The sequence below is a fragment of the Pavona decussata genome, unplaced genomic scaffold (genome assembly GCF_977016875.1).
Source record: "Pavona decussata unplaced genomic scaffold, jaPavDecu1.1 SCAFFOLD_207, whole genome shotgun sequence".
Classification (NCBI taxonomy): domain Eukaryota; kingdom Metazoa; phylum Cnidaria; class Anthozoa; order Scleractinia; family Agariciidae; genus Pavona; species Pavona decussata.
The window spans coordinates 2639719-2658998 of record NW_028145612.1 but is presented as its reverse complement, the minus strand read 5'-3'; the positions used below and the strand labels follow the sequence as shown (position 1 = coordinate 2658998).

The following is a 19280-nucleotide window of genomic DNA, read 5'->3' as shown; positions in this document are numbered from 1 at the left end:
ATCCGCTTCAATCTTCCCAGTGTTTTATTGGATTTTCAATCTTTTACTGGAAAACTGTTTCCGAGTATGCTTTTGCTCATCCTATGATACTATTTTATCATATTTGGTTAAAAACAGTATGGATCGCGTCTCCAACGGAACATGAAAAGAAGAGGTGGGAAACGTGAAGGCACCGGGCGGAAGAAATCGCCTGCGTTGACTAAAATAACGAGAGAAATCAATCAAAAACATTGGAGAACAAATCACCATCATATATATTTGGAAAATTACATTTTCTCAACCTGGCGAAAGGTTCGTGCGGTGGGAATCTTCGTAAACGATTCGAACTACGCGTCAGGGCTGCTTGGTTTTGAGCTCAGACGAAGACAAGCTTCGGTACACAGTCGATTATCTCTTCGACAAGGAAAACCTCCAGTAGAACCTTGTTTTCTACGGGTCGAGGAAGCGTTCTTGCAACGACATGCGTTTGGTTCCTAAATTTAGATAACGGAGAAGTTGTGGAAACGAAATTATAGTGAAAGCAAAATATATGATTGAAAGCAGAAATGAAGCTTACCGGTAGTTTCGCTACAAAGTCGTTTCGCTACACTGCAGTTCAGTCGATTCGCTACGTTTTAAAATTGACATATTCTCTAATATTTGAACTCAATTTGCTTCTCATGCAAACACTGTGAAACGTAGAAACAGCTAAGATAATGTTTCACCCGACCGGATACCGAAATAAACGATTAAATGATTCTTCGACTTCAGAGGTATTCGTTGACGTGACTTTCCCGGGACAAGTCCATCAGTAAATTCTCCATGGTATCAAGAAAATGAGCGTTTTAAAATGACATTAGGTCTATAATCACATTAATAATTTTGACTGGCAAATACTTCGTCGACTCGACAAGGTTTGTTTATATTTTTCAAAGGATGCGCTTCTCAGCGCGAGACTTGTGATGAAGTGTGATATGCAAATCAGCTAAGAAATGGTATCTAATGCGCATGTGCACCAGGTGACTGTGTCCCTTTAACCCCATGTAGACCGTGTTGTTGTTGTTTTTTTTGTCTTTTGGGACCGGGGGGAAGAGGTGTCCCTCCTCAACTTTGCAACTATAGAAGCTATGAAAATTAGGAGAGAATAGTTTCAGGGGATAGATAGATACGTCCAATAAGTTTCCTTTGAGGTCCGCAACGTGAAAGTGGTGACGTAGCATGATGTAACAATTACGCAATGACTGTCAAATCGCAGCCATCTTGGATCCGCCATCTTGCATTTCTGGATTTTCCCCAAAACTTTAGGAATGCGCCGAAATTAAACGAAGAGTAATAAAAAAACCAATAAAATCAACACTAACATGAGCTAAAAACACAAAGGTTACAGTAAGAAAAATAACTATTCTTCATTTACAAAAGGGATTTTCCGATTTCTGAAAAAACTCGCCTGTCAAAAATTGGTTTCCATGGCAAAATCAAAGTAAATGAACAGTACTCGACCACATCATAGTTTAGCCTGTTAAATTTTTGAAAACGTCCTCAAGTTTCATGGCGTTTGCGCAAATATTTAATAAGTTAAGCACGGGCAGAATCCTCCCCCCAGATTTGGATAAAGACAATTAAATAACTAAATCAATCAATCAATCAATCAATCAATCACAACAGCAACACTTAACGCTAAATTGAGTACTAACAAGTGGCTGGGCAAATGAAAAGGGACACAATTTTACGCAATTTTACGCAATTATGCGTACAAGACGGAAATGATTACAAGGCTGGTAGTTGTAATTACGGGTGATGGCTAACAACCGATAATTGAAGGAAAATAGCTCACAGGTACTCCATAATGCGAGACGTAGCTAGAGTTCCAGGACTCCAAGCGAGGTCATAAGCCTTAATATCATAGCTTCTATTGGTTGCGAAGTTATGGAGGGGGCTGTGTAGTTGGGGTCGGCATCCGCCATAAAGTAAAAAGTAAGCCCGGTCTAGGTGAGGCTAAGTTTTATCTAAGTTTTCTCTTTCTTGCGTTTCATGTTGTAGAAGAATGCCTATCTCGAGATGAGATGAATTCTTAGCGACGCCAAACTGCTACGTATGCGATGTTGATAAATTAGGCAATCATGTTTACGGTTATTCAAGATCGCGGATAAATTTTGCCGACGAAAAAAATGCCAAAAGGCTCCTGGACGCCAACTTGAAATTATTAATTATTAGGTGCTTGGGATCCTTCCTGCTTAATCAGTCACTAGCATGCATATGTAGAACGTTTTATTTCCAGCACATAAAGCATCTTGGAGTCTTTAACTAAAGGAGTCTACTTGTAAGGGATTAAATTCACTGTATTTCAGTAAATGTAATATCAAACAAATAGTTGATGTTTACAATGAAATATGAAAACCTTTGTTTCTTTGTTTCTTTTTCTTATCGGCTCTTGATGCTAGCTGCTTAATTTGAATGAGTTAGTTAACAGAAAGGTTGCTTTGTTGGTCTTTTCCACGCAGCTCCAACCGTCCAACCTGGTCTAGTAAAGGGATGACGTTAGTACAAGGTCATAAGAAACATTACACAACTTGTTTAACAGACCACTTCACAAGTTTTGCTGTTCTTATTGATTACCAGAAAGATTCACTTCGTAATCAGGTACGAATAATTTCCGTGCCAATAAAATAACAACATAAATGTAGTTTAATATAAAATGGAGGAGTTTTTACGATAGATGGAAGTTGGTGAGGTTCTTATATAAACAAGTTATGGTCACCAAACGTTGCCAGCAACAAAACGAAAAATGAATGTCAGACATCTGTCACATTGCCCCAAACCCACCACTAGTCAGTGTAATGCGCTAACACTGAGCTATGGAGGGCACCTGGAAGGTCAATTCTTTTTAGCTGATTTCGACTGAGTACTATTGTTCATTTGTTGAACTAAACATACTTTTAAAAGAACAAAAAATGAAGTTTCTGACAGAAGTCTCCCTGTCTTCTAAATTCATACGTTCACAGTTTTGCGTTTGAATCTTCGAGAAATATCGTTTTCAATTATTTTTTATTTTTCAATTAGATTTAGATTAGCATACAAAGCGTGTGAAAAAAACTAATGCAGAACCTAATTCAACTGTATGACGATTTTGTTCTTTAGTTATCCAAGGGTGAAAGGATAGCATTGGACCTCATTACTAAAATTGGTTGTGGTGTTACTCTCGTCTGTCTTGCCGCATGTATATTTACCTTCGCGTGTGTCAGGTTTGTAACAGTTTACAAAATAAAAACAAAACTAAATTTCATTTGTTTTGTGTCATCCTTAGCTCCTGATAACCGAATGCTTCAGTCATTGTGGATAAAGTGTTTCAGAGAATTCATTTGCAGAACTCTTTATTGTGAAATTTAGGGCTTCCGCAGACGACGGAAGCTCTTTCCGATAACTCTTTGGTTGTCAATGACAAAACATCAACAAAGTACAGTCGAACCTGCATATAACGGCCACCCTCGGGACTTAATACAGGTGGCCGCTTAATACAGGATCACTAAAAATACTCACTGAGCGTTGCCTAATGTCAATATTAATGGCATATCGTACAAAAACAGTTCATGCAAGGAAACAATAGGACAATCAACACTCTTTCAAGGGACCAATATTTTAAAAAAAGTTCAGTGCCAACTTGTAACTTAACGGTATAATGTACGTGACATTGTGTAAAAGTACTATGCAAAAAATTGTCCTCTACTCTAATACGGTAGACAGTGCTCTATTTCTATGACTTACAGTTCACAACAAAATATCTCATTCAGTCATTTCATAGTTGTTACGCTCAATTTTAAATGTTACATGGCTGAAGAACAAGCTAATTAAAGAGGAATTTCTTGCTAAAGAGTGAACCATATTCAAAGCAAATTTCTTTTAGCGTTCGTGGTATGGTACTGTACTTTAACACATTGTGGATATCTGAAAAGCGTTAACGATATTAAACGGCCGAGCAGCAGCTTACAGTAGCTTTGTACGTGTTATTCTTTATAGTGATGCTGGATCGCATTTTAAACACAATAAAATACCGCATAAAATAACATATGGCCTAGTTTCCATTCAAGGGTGGCCGCTTAATACAGGTAAAAATAACAAAGAAAGACAAACATAGGACTGCTACAGGGTGGCCGCGGCCGGCCTCCTAATACAGGTAACAAATGCAGCTTTTATATGAGCAAACAATCGGGACTTTGAAAACTGGCCGCTTAATACAGGGCCGTTATATACAGGTTCGACTGTAGTTTTCCTTTTCAAAAGCAAAAACTACTTTAGTTGTCAATAACAAGCGCGGCAGTTTTGTTATCAACAACTCACTTTCTCCCGTCTGTGAGTAAGTCAGTCATTTTCTGCACGATACACACATGTGCATTACGATAGCAGTTTGAAAGCAGTTTATTGTGAAAATACGCTTAGCTTTTGTGAGACCAGCAAGCTAGGCTCACCAGCTAGTTTACAGGTATTTTACAGGTATTTTGCACATTACAAGCAAGTTTCCAGTTTCCCTTTGTTTGTTGCCTTTGTTTACAGGAGTTTATCGGCAGTGCGATACCGAATCCATCTAAATCTATGTATTGCGTTAGCCGCTGCACAATTAGTATTTATTGCTGGTATTGAGGCAACCTACATTAAGGTGAGAATTGCATACTTTGTTATACTAATCAGTAGTAGTATTTCTAATGTTAGAAATTATACTTAAACTTCAAATACCCTCTGTTATGGAAAAATGCGTACGACTATATGTAGTGTAAGTGACTGGGTTGATGAATTCATGTTTCATTACATGTTTCATATGTACATTTTTCATTACTTAATTTGTAACGTTGACTTTTAGTACTTGGATTTCATGACATCGGATATCGTTTTAAGGACTGTATTTTTGACATTTGGTTATGATTACAACAGCTTACTGGAAAAGAAAATAAACAAAAAAAGGAGACAAAGAATGGGTAGTCAAATGGAACATTGGTTGAATGAATGAATGAATGAACGAACGAACGAACGAACGAACGAACGAGCGAGCGAACGAACGAACGATTGAACGAACATTCGAACGAACGAATGAATTACCCAATGTCTGGATAACCCGTCTAAGAGTGATCTTTTTAAATAACTTGTCTACAAAAATCTAACGTCTCCACACGCCTGAACTCACTTTACTTTTGATTTTCCTTTTTAGAATGTCTGCATAGCTGTAGCTATTATGCTGCACTACTTTTTCACAGCATCATTCTCCTGGATGTGCATGGAAGCGTTTCACTTGTTCACGAAAATTGTCTCCGTGTTCAGTGCGCAACGTATTCGAATGCTTCATTACTTTGCACTAGGATGGGGTATGTTTCAACTTATTTGTTTTCTTCAATACTATTTAATACAATAAAAATTCAGCCTCGATAAACTGGATTGCCCGTTCCAAAGTTCAAACGGAGACTGGGCTCCTGCTGGGGACGAGTTTTGAAATTTTTATTTAACCAGATATTGGAGTCCATCACAATAAAGATCACATTAAAATTAGTCAGTTTATCAAGTTTGAGGTCCTGTCGTTTAATTGCAACCATGTATGGTTTTCCATGTATATAGGCTTTCAAAAATTGGAAAAATTAGACTTTGTATGGATTTGGGCGACTTTTGACAGGCGACGGCCTGGTTACATCGCAATGAAACATAACCAAACTAGGTAAACTTATTAATGTCTATGTGATCTTTTTGGTGATGGGGTTAATTTTGTGATATGACGCAATTCGAACAATCTGTAAACTACGGCCAGTCCCTTCAAAACGGCCAATACTGAATTCATTGTGTCCACAAATGAACTAGTTCGGCAGGACTCTCCCTCTCCCTGCACAGAATAGGAAAGGTTACGTTGGGTATGGACGATTTCACCCCACTTACGAGCCCGTAGTTTACACAAGAAATAATAATCTTCCCATGGTTATTGCAGCTTCATACTCTAAAAATGGTCAGCCATGATGTAATGGCCAAATTACAGCGAAATATATATCTCAAACGTTTTTCGTTTGTTTTGCCTAGTTGCCATTTCAGTTTTACTAAATTTTTGAGGATCAGAAGCAAACAAACAAATGAGTCAATACGCTGGATATTCACTTCTAAGACGCAATTATGCTAATCATCGTTTTCTGTTTTTATGACAGGAATACCAGCTGTCATAGTGATAATATCAGTGAGCGTCCACTTAAATGGATACACCGGATCAGAACTGTATGTACTTAGGCTTTTGTATGGTTTCTTTGTTTTATCTTTTATTTTCTTTATTACCATTAGGTTTTTCAACATGGTTTGATTGGATTACCTGGTGAATGCAAAACTCACAGTTTAAATTGTTGTGAGTTTTAGCTATTCTTTTGGTCGTTAGTAATAGGAAAAACCTTTTTGTTTTTCCTTGCCTTCTCTAGGATAACTGAATAGACACTATACGTTTAGGTGGCTAGGGATCCTTCCTGTTTAATCAGTCACTAACATGCATATGTAGAACGTTTTATTTCCAGCACATAATACATCTTGGAGTCTTTAACTCAAGGAGTCTACTTGTAAGGGATTACATTCACTGCATTTAAGTAAAATGTAATACCAAACAACTAGCTGATGTTTACAATGAAATATGAAAACCTTTGTTTCTTTGTTTCTTTTTTTCATTGGCTCTCAAAGAATTTAACTTACATGCAACTGTATTTGACCTATATAACAATAATTAACATATCACCTTTTTATTGTTGAACATGGTGCCAGGGAAAGAATTTGAAGTCACTATGTTTTATCGCCTTATTTTTTACCTTGAAAAAAAGTAATAACAGCAACAACAACCGTGTAAATTTGTGTATCATGTTGCTCTAACCTTTTCCTGTCTCAATTTCTAGATGCTGGCTGAGTCTCGAAGGAGATTTCATTTGGGCATTCATTTCACCTGTCATAATCATAGCTTTGGTAAGGCCGGATAAAGAACTAATAAAATTAATTAACACTCTATGGTATAGGGAACATGCAAATAAAAACGCAGGATGGCTAAGCGTCGGATGCGTAATTTATACCAAGAAATGGTGTCCACGTGATAATCATTGTGATAATCTTGTGTTGCTGTGCCAGGCTTAGTGACCTGGCCCTGGATTGTAAGCGAGGCTGGGGTGACTCTTTTTCTTTTATACAAACCTCACTGCTTTTCATATGTAGATTATGACGTTCTTATGGTAACTAGTTTTCGTTTACATATAAAAAGCAGAGAGGCTTGTATTTAAACAAAGTCGCTTCCATTGAGACCCAGATGGCTTTCTGAAGTCGCCAACTAAAACGATCACCAAAGTAATTATATTTTTGATTTGAATTTCAACTCACTCATAAACGGAAGCAGATTCGTGGAAATGGACTGTACCACTATCATGCCTAGGTAAATGGTACACAAACCAACTTAGCTATCGCTAGGTTTTATTTTTGATTCTTACAAGTAACTTGGTGTATGCTGGGTCTCTTTAATATTAGATCCGTTTTACCGGTCTTTTCAGCCATGCAATAAAGACCATTAGGAAAAGCACAATGGAATGAAATTGCTATATTTACTTTTTGTTTCTCTTCATTTTAGATCAACCTTGCAGTTTTGATAGCTGTTGTAGTTGTTCGTGTCTCTTTAAAGGGAAATCCGCTGACACCAAGGGAAAACAAAAAATTCGCGTGAGTGAAATGGCGAGAAATACTTCGCTTTAATTATCTTCATGAATAACAACCATCCATCACTAAATTAAAAAAAAATGATAATTATTCCTTTCGCTTATTATTGATACGTGTTTTATTTCTCATGATCACTTTTGTACTGTCTATACTAAGCTGACCTCATTCATATATCATGAATTGTGGTGTTTACACAGTAGGTGCAGGTCGCATAACGCACGTATTATGTGGACTTTTGTGGAGTTAATTTTTATAATTGAAAAAAAAAAGGGAAGTTATCTTTCTATGAATAGATTTGCTGCATTTTTTCTCTTAATTTGAAGCATAGAAATGTGAAAATATTGCTTCTCTTCTTTGTTTTTGTTTTCTTTTGTTCTTGTTTTTGCTTTGTTTCCTTTCATGGGCCCAATTTATGTCATATATTTCAGTTCTATTGAATTTAATTCGGAACCCAGGAAAACTAGCAAAAAATCAGAGAGATGAATGTCAAAAAACCAAACGTTTTGGACTTTGAATTCCATGTTCGACGCGGCTGAAATTAAATGTGTGTTGTGTTCCCAGCAAAAAGTTTATCCAGATGAAAAGCAGTGTCCGGCAGAAATATTATTGACCTTTCCTAACAATATTTACATGTTTTTTTTACCAGTAACGTTTTGTGTGAAATGAACCGCAGATATATAGGCAAGACGAGTGTAATAAGAAACTTAATGATGGTGCCTACTTTTGTTACTGCGAATACGTTCTGTGCATCTGGAGACACTCGTGTTTCCTATAGGTGGTGCCTACTAATACGGGACCGCTGTTTAAATCTATGCAGAGAAAGCAGAACTTAGCAAGTGCTCTTGGTATCCAAAAAGAAAATTGGGGGTAACCATGCATTTTCAGGGGTAATAAAGCTTCAATTTAGAAAATAAAACCGCCATACATTGCTTTGTATTTTACTGCCTTATAGAATAATTGTTGCTTACTTATCTCTCAGAAACGCCCCGCAACCCCGAATTTTCTTTCTGGATTCCAGTAGCCCATGCTAAGATCTGCTTTTCCCGCACAGTCATAAACTGTGCAAAAATATATATGTATTAGGAGGCACCGTCCTTAAATTGATTTTTTCTCCTAGTGCCGCTCTCAAAACAGTGATAGTGCTGTTTCCGCTTCTTGGCCTGTGCTGGGTTTTTGGTTTACTGGCAGTAGTAACAAAAAACCGTCCATTTCTGTACGCTTTTGTAGTGCTTTCCTCCCTTCAGGTATGTAATTCACTTATACATTTTAATAATTTAGTCAGAAACAGATGGGAAAGAGTTGAATCTCCCGAGAACAACTACCGAAGCTGTTTCACTTGTTAAAAAAACAAACAAACAAACAAAAAAAAAAAAACCACGCAGTTAATCACTACACTGTCTACGCTACACAATAAATCAATGCTACCTTACACAATGCACAAAAAACTACACGACGCCAGCTGGAGTTAAGACTAAATCATTGAGATGATCGGCTAATGTTCCATTAACGGCATGTTCAACGCTCCCATTTCTCATTGTCGAAATGGAGTTTTTTTTTTATTTTTCCTCGCCAAAATTTCACATTAAATTGACTTCTGTTACCTGAATGTTGGAAGATCTTCACCATATGAAAGGAAAGAAAGTTCGCCGAAATATCCTTGACATCTGGTTGGCCAAAAATATTTCGAAATTTTGAAGCTTGAAACTTTTATATTAGAAAATAATACTTGTATTGAGAAGAGTAAAAGTTATGAATTTTCAAATTCAGTGCAGTTCCTTATTATATATTTTTGCATTGACAGGGTGCTTTTATTTTTCTGTTCCAATGTATTGGAAGTAGCGAGGTGAGATTTACTGTTCACGTTTACATGATTCACAGTAAATTTTCTCATATCGACTTTAACATGAAAATTGAAGGTGGTTGTTTATTCAGTGACATAGATTGCAACAATGGCGCTAGTTTCGTGTCACCGGTCATGTCATTACCGACTAGTGTGAACAATGATCTGCTAATGTGTATGCTGTTCTTTCAGGTGCGGGGATCAATCAAGGCAGTAAAGAATCGTTATTCTATTGAGTCAAGCCTAAAAAACGAAAAGGTAAGAAACAAACCTTGAATAATCGGAGACATCTTTGTCTGTTGGTGAAGGAGATCATTTGTATTCGCAAAAGTGTTAACTATCTTTTGCGGTATGGTATAGTGAAAGTGGTAAAGTCATGCTGGCTAGCTAAAGTTTGAACAGTGAAAACTTTTCATGACCCACAGGTTTTAAACTGAACCCACAATAAACACCATGGTAAACAATGGCATATGATTGTATCTCTATAAGCTTGCTTCTGCTTCCTTACGGCTTCTGGGTTATATCTTCTATTTTATTTTGTTATTTAGAAAAGCAAAATGAAGGATTCCCGAAGGAACGGAAACCATAAAAGCAGGAACAATACAGAGAGGAAGTGTTTGCTGACAAGACTTTCCGTAACAAACTACAACAGGAAAAACAAACAAAATACTTCTACATCAGTATAACGCAGTCTGCGTGTTGGAGTTGAGCATTAAAAAATAACCTGCTTTATAATTAGATCTCTCTAAATAACCCCTACCTCTATGTCTACAGCATCAAGTCTACAGTGTAGGTGCTATCTGAGCGAGAAAGCGTTGGCTTTTGCTGTTATGTTAATGAGGCTACGCCACCTATTATTAGTACTAGTAATAATCAAAGATTAGGTAGTGTGTTCGATGATCTCGATCCCCGCCTCTCTCTCTCCTTTGCCAAGTTGGCGATGATGTCATCCGCCCCTTCAAATATCCGGGGGGAACGCCAGATACGTTTCCCAAGATGCATTCATACGTTGTCCTATACAATCTCGAGTCTGATCTGCATTAGGAGTGCGTTCTTTCTAAGTCGAGGGCAGTTATTAGAAAAATTTAGCACCAGGGTTTTGCGTTCACGGCAAACTGGAAACGGCAGTTTCAGGTTAGGCGTTTGGCGTTTGACGTTTATGGCGTCTACCGCTTTAGCTACACCGATCACTTGAAGTGGCCGCCATATTGAATTTGCGAACAGCAGTAGTGCTGTTTTTCATACAGCAACATAAAGCTCCATGTTCGCTCTTTCGCGTTAGTTTACACCTAAACATCAACATAAAGACTTGCTACATACAAATCTGACATTTTTACGTTTCAGAAAATTGAAAAGTACCTAACGACACAAATCGCTGGGGTAAATGACTTACGTGAAAACCTACCTCTGCACGTTTAAAACGCACCTTGAAACCCGAAAACGTAACGCCAGAGCCTTGTCACGTGATCTCTAGCCGTTCGCCGTCTGAGGTTTTTGCCGAAAAGCCTGGTGCTAAATGTCTCTATTATTAGTATTACTTTAAGCACAAATGACAGTCCACTAATCAGAAGAAAACCAAAGACAATGTGTAAAATTTGTGGAAAAATACTTTATTAGATTCTTTATGAGTAGTCAGGAAACATCGGAATAGCATCAGCTAATTTGGTGGTGTAGAAGCATGTTGGTTACGAGGAAAGGTACTATCTTTTAATACTAGCCCAGTTTTGAACCCAAAGGGGGAAAATCATCATGATAAAGGCCTTTGAATTTTAAATGAATCTTACTTCCTTTACTTAACTTTTCTGTTACTCGCTTCAACCACTGTCTGATTTGCTATCCATTACAAAGGAATGAAGAGAACTTGTTCTTCTCGAATTAAAAACGCACCAACTGTTGTCTACAGATGTATAGAGATGTTGTTGAGATACATAGTTGACGGAGAGGTGATGAAATCTGAACAAAGTGGACTCCAATACGAGCCCTTCTCTCACCACACAGTCAAGGCTAAACATGTATACGTGTTGTTTACTGCTAAATTCCTGATGCATGGGATATACAGCTCCAATACTTAGCGTAAATGCAAGGAGTGCTAGATTATAATTTTTTTACCCTAAAAATAGTGCTAAATTATACAATTTTTGACTCATCCTATGCAGCAAGCTAAAGAATCAATAACTCAGGATGTTTTATTACCGCTGACCGATTTGCAAGAATCATCAATTTTGATGGAGGCAAATTAAAGGTAGATAGATAAAAAACCTTAAAATATTATATGGAAAGAAAAAGCAAGAATAAGATGGAAATTACAGTAAATGTACAGAATAGGACAATATTCTTAACTTATGACTCAGAGAAAATATGATAAATAAATAAACCAACATAATCTGTCATTCGTTTCTTGGTGATACATATTTTATGTTTAAAAGATGTTTTTCGGTGTAGTTATTAATGCTTTCTATACGCCTTGCTAATTTTTTTTTTTTTTTGGCTCTAAATGACTTTACCCCCAGTTGCCCTTGTGTGTCAATAAAACTTAAGTTAGTTCCTTATGCTATGTTTCCGAACACACTATCGAAAGTTTCAAAGTGGTAATAAAGATGCTGTTGTAAAATTAAGTCAGATATCCGACCCGGATTCCGACCCCCTACATAACTTCACAACCATCAAAGTTATGACAGTGAGACTTGATTATTGATAGTACGTTCAATCATGTTTCATTTGAGGTCCACAGCGGTAATTGATGACGTCATGTGACGTGACAATTAACGTAATTTTTCTTCATTTTAAAAAGAGATTTTTCATTTTCTGAAAAAACTGCCTATAAAACATGCCATGGTAACGTTACAGTCAACGCAAACACAAACCGACCACATGAAGAAATTATTCCCAGATAAATTTCTGATAAAGTTCTGAAGTTTCATCGTGCCTTGATATTTAATTCTTTGCGTTTAAGTTTGAGAAACATTTTTATTCAGGAAAGCCTTGACGATTTTTACCTGTAAATTTTTACTGTAGTTCTAAATTAGTGCATGTTTTGCTTTTACATATTTTAGTTATTCTTATTTGTAAGTTTTTAATTCTTAGTCAACAGGACCCCGTTGATAACAGTATTCTATACTAAAGGGTTATCCTGTATAAATATTCGATTATTATTATTATTATTATTATTATTATTATTATTATTATTATTATTATTATTATTATTATTATTATTATTATTATTATGGCATTTGCTCAAATATTAAATAAGTTATTAAGGTGCAAAGTCGCTGGGCAGATTCCGCCCCCACCCCACCCCCTCCCCCGGTCTAGGTTAAATTGAAGTTTATCTTGTGGAAGTCTATCTTTGGGTCACCTTATTGAACTTTGTAGTAGTCTTCGGTTTGCCTAAAAGTTTCTGTTTAATGTAACTACCAGTCGTTTTCGGGACAGGCCGCATTTCGAGGGGCTGAGCGGGGTATGAACTCCTTTTCTTCCCTCCCCTCCCCCTTCGTCTTAGAAAAGCCTTATAATCAGGCTTTATTAGGGCAGGTTCCACTCATCTTTGCCTCGAGACACAACCAGAGGGGGAGGGGGGCGGGGGAATTCTGCCCGCGGCGACTTTGCATCTCAATAATATTTTTAATATATTTGTGCAAGCACCATGAAACTTCAGAGCTTTATGACAAGTAACGACGAAGACCGTGGAAAGAAGCGGATTAAAACCTTTTGGAATTCACCTTACTAGGTGCTATTTTGAAATTGAAAGGCCGTCAAAGCCATGTTTTGACAGCTGATTTCTCAGAAAAGGACAGGTGACATAACGTCAATGAGTTCCAATATCCAATAATCCAGCGTGTTTGGTTACTGGGGTTTCCCCGTCGGAAGGGATTTTTCCCTTGCATTGCTAAGCTCGGATTAAATGCAATTTGGATTGTTTTCCATCAAAGACATTCACTTCTTCTACTCTCCGACACCTACGCGTGTTATAAGGTGCTTTACTTTGTTACTTTTCCTCGAAACAGGTATGGATGATGATTTCTTAAATGATCACGATTTCTTTGAAAAAGTAAATATCGCCGATACACCATGGTTAGGCGATAATTTACTGTTTGGTGAATTCTTAAATGATTCGAACGAAGATGTAACAGATCTTTTCAACGGAAGGGCGAAGGACGACGAGGGCTTTGACGAAGAGACCATTTCCAATCCAGGCACTCCACTGTGTATTGAAGAAATCCGCGACGAAGAAATAAAGAATCTTCGAGTTCAGGAGCTCAATAAAATTCTCCGCTGCATGTCGCACGATGAAGCTGCAAAGATACGACGAAGGCGACGTAACCTGAAAAATAGAGGCTACGCTTTGACCTGCCGCAAGCGACGAATGCAGTTGCAGGAGGATCTTATAAACGAAACTAACATTCTAAGGAGGCAACTGGACGAAAACAGACAGAAACTGGGAAAAATTACAAAGGAGAGAGATACCTACAAGCGCAAATACCTTCAGCTGCGATCTGAATGCAAAAGGGCCCAATTCACGCTGGAACACTTGGTGCCTAAAGACTTCTCCCTGGAATCAGGTCATTTTGCTTCTTAAAGTATTCTACTATATTTTGTGTGATCCACTTTATGGCAAATCGTTCCGGCATACTGTACAACCTACGTTTCTTAGGGAGACCCACAGTGGAACAGATTACCATGAATTGTGAACGAAGCTCTGCATGGTTGTTGTGAAATCCCTGTACATTTTAGTTTATCTTAGCTAAGATAAGATCGCCAAGACTGCGTCAAAGGACTTCTTTGAAGTCATAACAGTTTTGTTTCATCAGCGAACTATCTGAGAGACTCTTTCGTTACTACAGTAGCTGCTTCACTAGGGTATCAAGCAAAGAAGCATAAATTGTCAAACAATTGCTTGTTGTAGCTAATGCTTATCATTAGTAGCTATTTCGTGAAGGTCTTGCCGTTTAAACTTTCATTGCTATAGAAAATATACAATACTTTCACCAACTTTAGTGTTATGAGAAATGTAGACCGCATGTTTTGTCATCAGTGAGAAGCTCTGAAACTGGTGTATGAGCCACGCCCGGGCACTGGAAAGTGAAACCACAAATATAGGTTGCTGTCAATTTCCCAAGCGATCTTCGAAATCGAATTTCACCTGGCTATGTAAGACGTCTATCAATGAAGCCTATCAAATCCTGATGAGAAGGAGGAAACTCACTGGCTACATTACCGCCCGTGACCGCCGGGAATTGAGGGAAACCCACGAGGGGAGGGTTAGCGGTTAGCAAGCTCAGTAATAATAGTACCTAAGATCAATAAATTATTCCTAAAACTCAAGAAACAAGCTCAAATGATAGCGGTGATGTAACTTAAAACGAATTAAACGCGGAGAAGTGCTTACTCGCAACTTCGCTGAGGAACCAGGCTTCTGTTTCTAACTTCATGAAGCGAAATATCTCAAAATGGGGTTCCTAAATCTTTTGTTCCTTCAGGCATCAACGTTTAAGCCGGTTTTTTCTTGCACTCAAAAATCCTCTATCGCTCTCCATCGTACAGTGGTATTTTTATTGATATACTATTATCTCCAAACACCATTAGGAAGTTCGATGAGTTGATTGTTGGCAGTAATGACTCCTCGCTTTCTTGGCGCATAAATACATTACGTTTTCAAATACGAAAAGCAACGACAATTCTCATTCTTTAACTCCCTTCGATCGATGTTTGAGTGGTTCGCCAACACTCATCTTCATTCATATAAGGTACTGTTTAATAGACTGAAGTCTAGCTACTTGCTATAAGCTTCAGTGCGTTTAGATTTCGAAGTTCTCGTTGTAGCACAGTAAGGGTCAGTAATATCGACGCCAAGTGCAATATCATGCAGTAAAGCATGTTACACATTTGTATGACTCTGAGATATTTAAAAACTTCGAAAAGCCTTGTTGCTGAAGTTCACAAGGGTAGAGCTATCAATGACAGCATTAATATTAATATCCTTTCTATAACGTCAGACACAACAGCGGCTCGTTTATCTTGAAAAATGACGTCATACGGATCCATTCAATTCAAAGTGTGGGGGTTCCCCCTTTTCAAAAGCTCCGCGATCTTTGACCTAATTATTCAAAGAAAAGCTTTCACTTTCGAAACATTACCATCTGCAAGGTTCTCAGATATGGCGTGTGATGATTATATTTTCTCTACAGAAGAGGATCTACCTCTCAACTTCCCAGTACATACTAGTCCTTCGCTGTCGTTCGATAACACCTTGCGACTGTTTGACGAAAAAAATGTTAAAGGCTCGGAGACTCTGAAAGACCTTGGTAAATTCAAGAAAAATGTACTGTCGCGCATAAAAGCCGGAAGCAAACCAAAGCGAAAGTCAGCGTCCAAACGATGTCATAACAAGACTTGCCATCTCTCTGATTCAGAATGTTTTCCTGCTTTGAGCGACAAGAAACTGGAAAAGATGACCACTAAAGAGCTCAACAACCATATTCAAGGCATTTCAAAATCACAAGCTGAAAAGATCAAGAAAAGGAGACGAATTCTCAAGAATCGCAAATATGCTTTAAAATGTCGATTGAAATGCACCGAGAAAAAAGCTAAAATGGCGGAAGAAAATGTGACCTTGGAGCAGGAGGTATCTACTACAAAAGTGGAGCTAGAAAAGGTTCTCAAGCAAAGAGATTACTACAGATCGAAATGTCTACAACTTCAAAAGGAACTTGGAACTACCTTCAATAATGCATAGCTTCGTGGTGAGAACTATTGACTTGTGTTTATTTGCTGTATGTAGGATAATTGGTAAGCTCATTTTTACCCTGTGAAATGTTCATGGTGGGCTCTTTTGCCTTACAGAGACGGTGATAGACATTTTGTTTTTAACAGGCAGTTTTCCATCGCTCACACGTTTTCGTTATCTAATGCAATATATTAAATAACTGGGCGATCATTTCGCGTTGGTTTTTGGGGGAATGGTGGGGAAATCAGTGATAAATTTGTGGGAATAGCTATCACGCCATTTGCAATTATCCTACGAGGAGGACTTGCCTAGCCCCCCCCCCCCCACCCCCCCCACCAAAAAAAAAAAAAAATTTTTGAATATTGTTTCGTTTTTTTACGTTTTTCGTTACTCTTTTTTCCCAACAAAGAGCTAACAAAGTCAAGTCTTCTATACTATTTCCGCCTGTTTGCGCAGACAGTTTCCGTCGCTACTGAACATAATGCGAGCTGACGATACTTATGTCAGAGGAATAGAGGAGCCATTGTTACTAATATGTTTGAGGGTTCAATGCAAAATTGAGTTCTGTGGTGGGAGAGGAGATTCAAATCGGTTCGTGGCCTGCTGTGGTTGATCACTGGAAACTGAATCCAACCGAGCAGTGTTAAAAATTACATGGAACCATAGTACACCGTTCTCAACCCTATCTAGACCGGGCTGGGAAACGGGGAACGGGGATTCCGAAACCTCCCCCCCCCCCCCCCCCCCATTTCCCCCGACTTCGCGAATATTAAGGCTATGTCAATGACACGTGATAAATGATGGTGGCCATCTTGAATCCGCCATCTTGGATTTCTGGATTTCCCCAAAACTTCAGGAAAGCCCTAAATTGCCCGAAAAGTAATCAAAACTACTACAGCAACACTAATATGTGCTAAAAATTAAACAGTCACCGTACGAAAAGTAATTTTTCGTCATTTGAGAATGGGATTTTCATTTTCTAAAATACCGGCCTGTCAAAATTGATAGCCATGGTAACATCAGTCAATGAACACTAGCCGACCACATTAAATTGTTCCCAGATAAATTGTTTAAAAATCCCCTTAGTATTATGATGTAAGCGCAAACACTACTGAAAAAGTCATTCAGGTTTAAAGCCGCCGCGGGCAGAATCAACCCTCTCCCTCCTTCCCCCACTCTTTAACGGTCTAGATAGGGTTAAAGGGAGGGGGGGGAGGGGGGTGGCTGGCTTCTAAGTAAGACTACACCGTTTCTTTTTTAAACAAAGTATTGAGGTTTCGGTCGTGTTCATTTTTCATATAAGACAAAAATTGGATACGAATTTATTCCTAAAGCCTGGACTAAACCCTCTTCTCCAGTCAGAAGAGATATGTTTGTTCCAATTGTCTTAAACAAAGACTGATCAATCAGAATCTATCGTCTGTAGGTCTTAGTGGGGACTAGAAAGTAAAGTTTTTGTCTCACCTATGGCCCAGACGTCCATAAATAAATATCAAAATGGCGGACATTCTTGTTTACGAGTAAATTTTCAAGCCTCTAATATGACATTTTCAGAAAGAAAACAAACCATTCGAAAGAATTACTTCTAAGGAGTACTCGACAAATTGAACAGCGGAGATTCAAGAATTCACGGCGAAGAAATTACGCTTCGACGACATCGCAAAGCGATCACAAATCATCACTGGCTCGACGGAATTTTCCAGCCAAAACTTGATATGAATATGGTCCATGCTATATCAGTTGAGTTTGTTGTTGTTACTGTTCAATTTATATAGCTGGAAAATAATTTTGTTGAGTTTAGTTTGTGTGGTTTCTCCTCTTCAAATATTCATACGTTGGCACTTAGCCACAAAGCAATAACTAGTTTATCCCCGACAGTGATATAAAGCTGCATGTAAAGTAAGAGTCCTTTTGGCGGTCTTGAGTCGAGTGGGTATATTAGAACGGAGTGAGTCATTTTTGTGCAATTTGACGCAACAGTAAAGAAGTGTTACTCTTTCTACCAACCCCTTTCTGTTACCATTTATTTGGAGGCAGTACAAGTAACACTGTTTTTAATACTGAAATGGGTGTTTACAATTGCATTTTTGTATATTTGCACGTTTAAACAGATTGTGACTGTGGATAGCCATTGAAATTATAAAAGCTAATGCTTACATCGACCGAGTACCAAAACATCCTGCGCAAACACCTCCAGGCGTCTTGCTTTTAAATGATAATGCTTTTAAAGCACCATGGACTGAGAAATGACTTTTGTCCTAATAAATTATTTTAAGGGAACAGTGGACAATTAGTCGTGAAGGAGTTGGGATATTTAATCTTCATTAGGAAAGCGTATTTGTTTGATGTTTTTCGAGAAATCGTCAAATATTTGCTGTTTCCAGGAAAACGATCACCTCGTATGTGACTTGAAAGATTATTGTGCTTAGAAATATTAAGGATCACGAGACCTTTCTATCCAACAATTTTTGATTCAATGTTATTCGCGTTGTTAACCCTTTAATTTGTGTTATGTCACGAAACTTCGTGACCTTTCAGACACTTGACTGGAAACAATTTGGTCTGGTAGGTAAAGGTAAGGGTTAGAATAGATGAAATTAAATTGAAGTAAAGTGAATTTCATGTTTTATATCATTTCCTTTTTTTTCGTTTCATTTTGATTGCATTTCGGTCCATTCCAGTAGTTTTCTGAGGTTTGAGAGAAATCAAGAAATCCAAGATGGCGGATACAAGATGGCCGCATCACTTCCCATTGTGGACCAGAAATGAAACACCATTCAAAGTTCTCTCTATCCACTAATTCTCATTGTCATACCTTTTATACTCACGAAGTTTCTGAGGGGAGAGGCGAACGCCCCCTCCCCTGGGCCCTAAAAGCCAAAAAAGTCTGGTCTACATAGGGTTAACGATATCTTGAATAAACCATTTTTCCCCGGCCTTAACCCAGGTCTTAAACTACTTGAGATGAACAAGTCATGCGAAAAGAAAAGTAAGAAATCGAGTGGTAAAAAGTAATTCTTCAAAGCGTCAGGAAAGAAAGCG

General features: G+C 38.0%; 3 protein-coding genes across 4 annotated transcripts in view; all 3 read left to right on the top strand.

The window, feature by feature from the left end:
* LOC146460900 (uncharacterized) overlaps positions 1-11902 on the top strand; it is a 40920-nt gene extending 29018 nt beyond the window's left edge. For both annotated transcript variants that reach the window (XM_085087647.1, XM_085087648.1), the window contains exons 18-28: positions 2481-2619; positions 3118-3221; positions 4528-4630; positions 5177-5330; positions 6150-6216; positions 6873-6939; positions 7589-7677; positions 8792-8918; positions 9476-9517; positions 9707-9772; positions 10063-11902. In XM_085087647.1, the coding sequence (XP_084943773.1) occupies positions 2481-2619; positions 3118-3221; positions 4528-4630; positions 5177-5330; positions 6150-6216; positions 6873-6939; positions 7589-7677; positions 8792-8918; positions 9476-9517; positions 9707-9772; positions 10063-10200 (1096 nt within the window). In that variant the 3' untranslated portion in view covers positions 10201-11902. The remainder of the gene's footprint in view (positions 1-2480; positions 2620-3117; positions 3222-4527; positions 4631-5176; positions 5331-6149; positions 6217-6872; positions 6940-7588; positions 7678-8791; positions 8919-9475; positions 9518-9706; positions 9773-10062) is intronic.
* Positions 11903-13404: 1502 nt separating this feature from the next.
* On the top strand, positions 13405-14923 carry LOC146460899 (uncharacterized). Its single transcript, XM_085087831.1, has one exon. It carries the CDS (start codon positions 13416-13418, stop codon positions 14088-14090), a length of 675 nt encoding a protein of 224 aa, XP_084943957.1. The 5' UTR covers positions 13405-13415; the 3' UTR covers positions 14091-14923.
* A 662-nt stretch (positions 14924-15585) lies between these two features.
* Positions 15586-18855, top strand: LOC146460898 (transcription factor MafK-like). The gene has a single exon (XM_085087830.1). It carries the CDS (start codon positions 15669-15671, stop codon positions 16245-16247), a length of 579 nt encoding a protein of 192 aa, XP_084943956.1. The 5' UTR covers positions 15586-15668; the 3' UTR covers positions 16248-18855.
* The last annotated feature ends 425 nt before the right edge of the window (positions 18856-19280 follow it).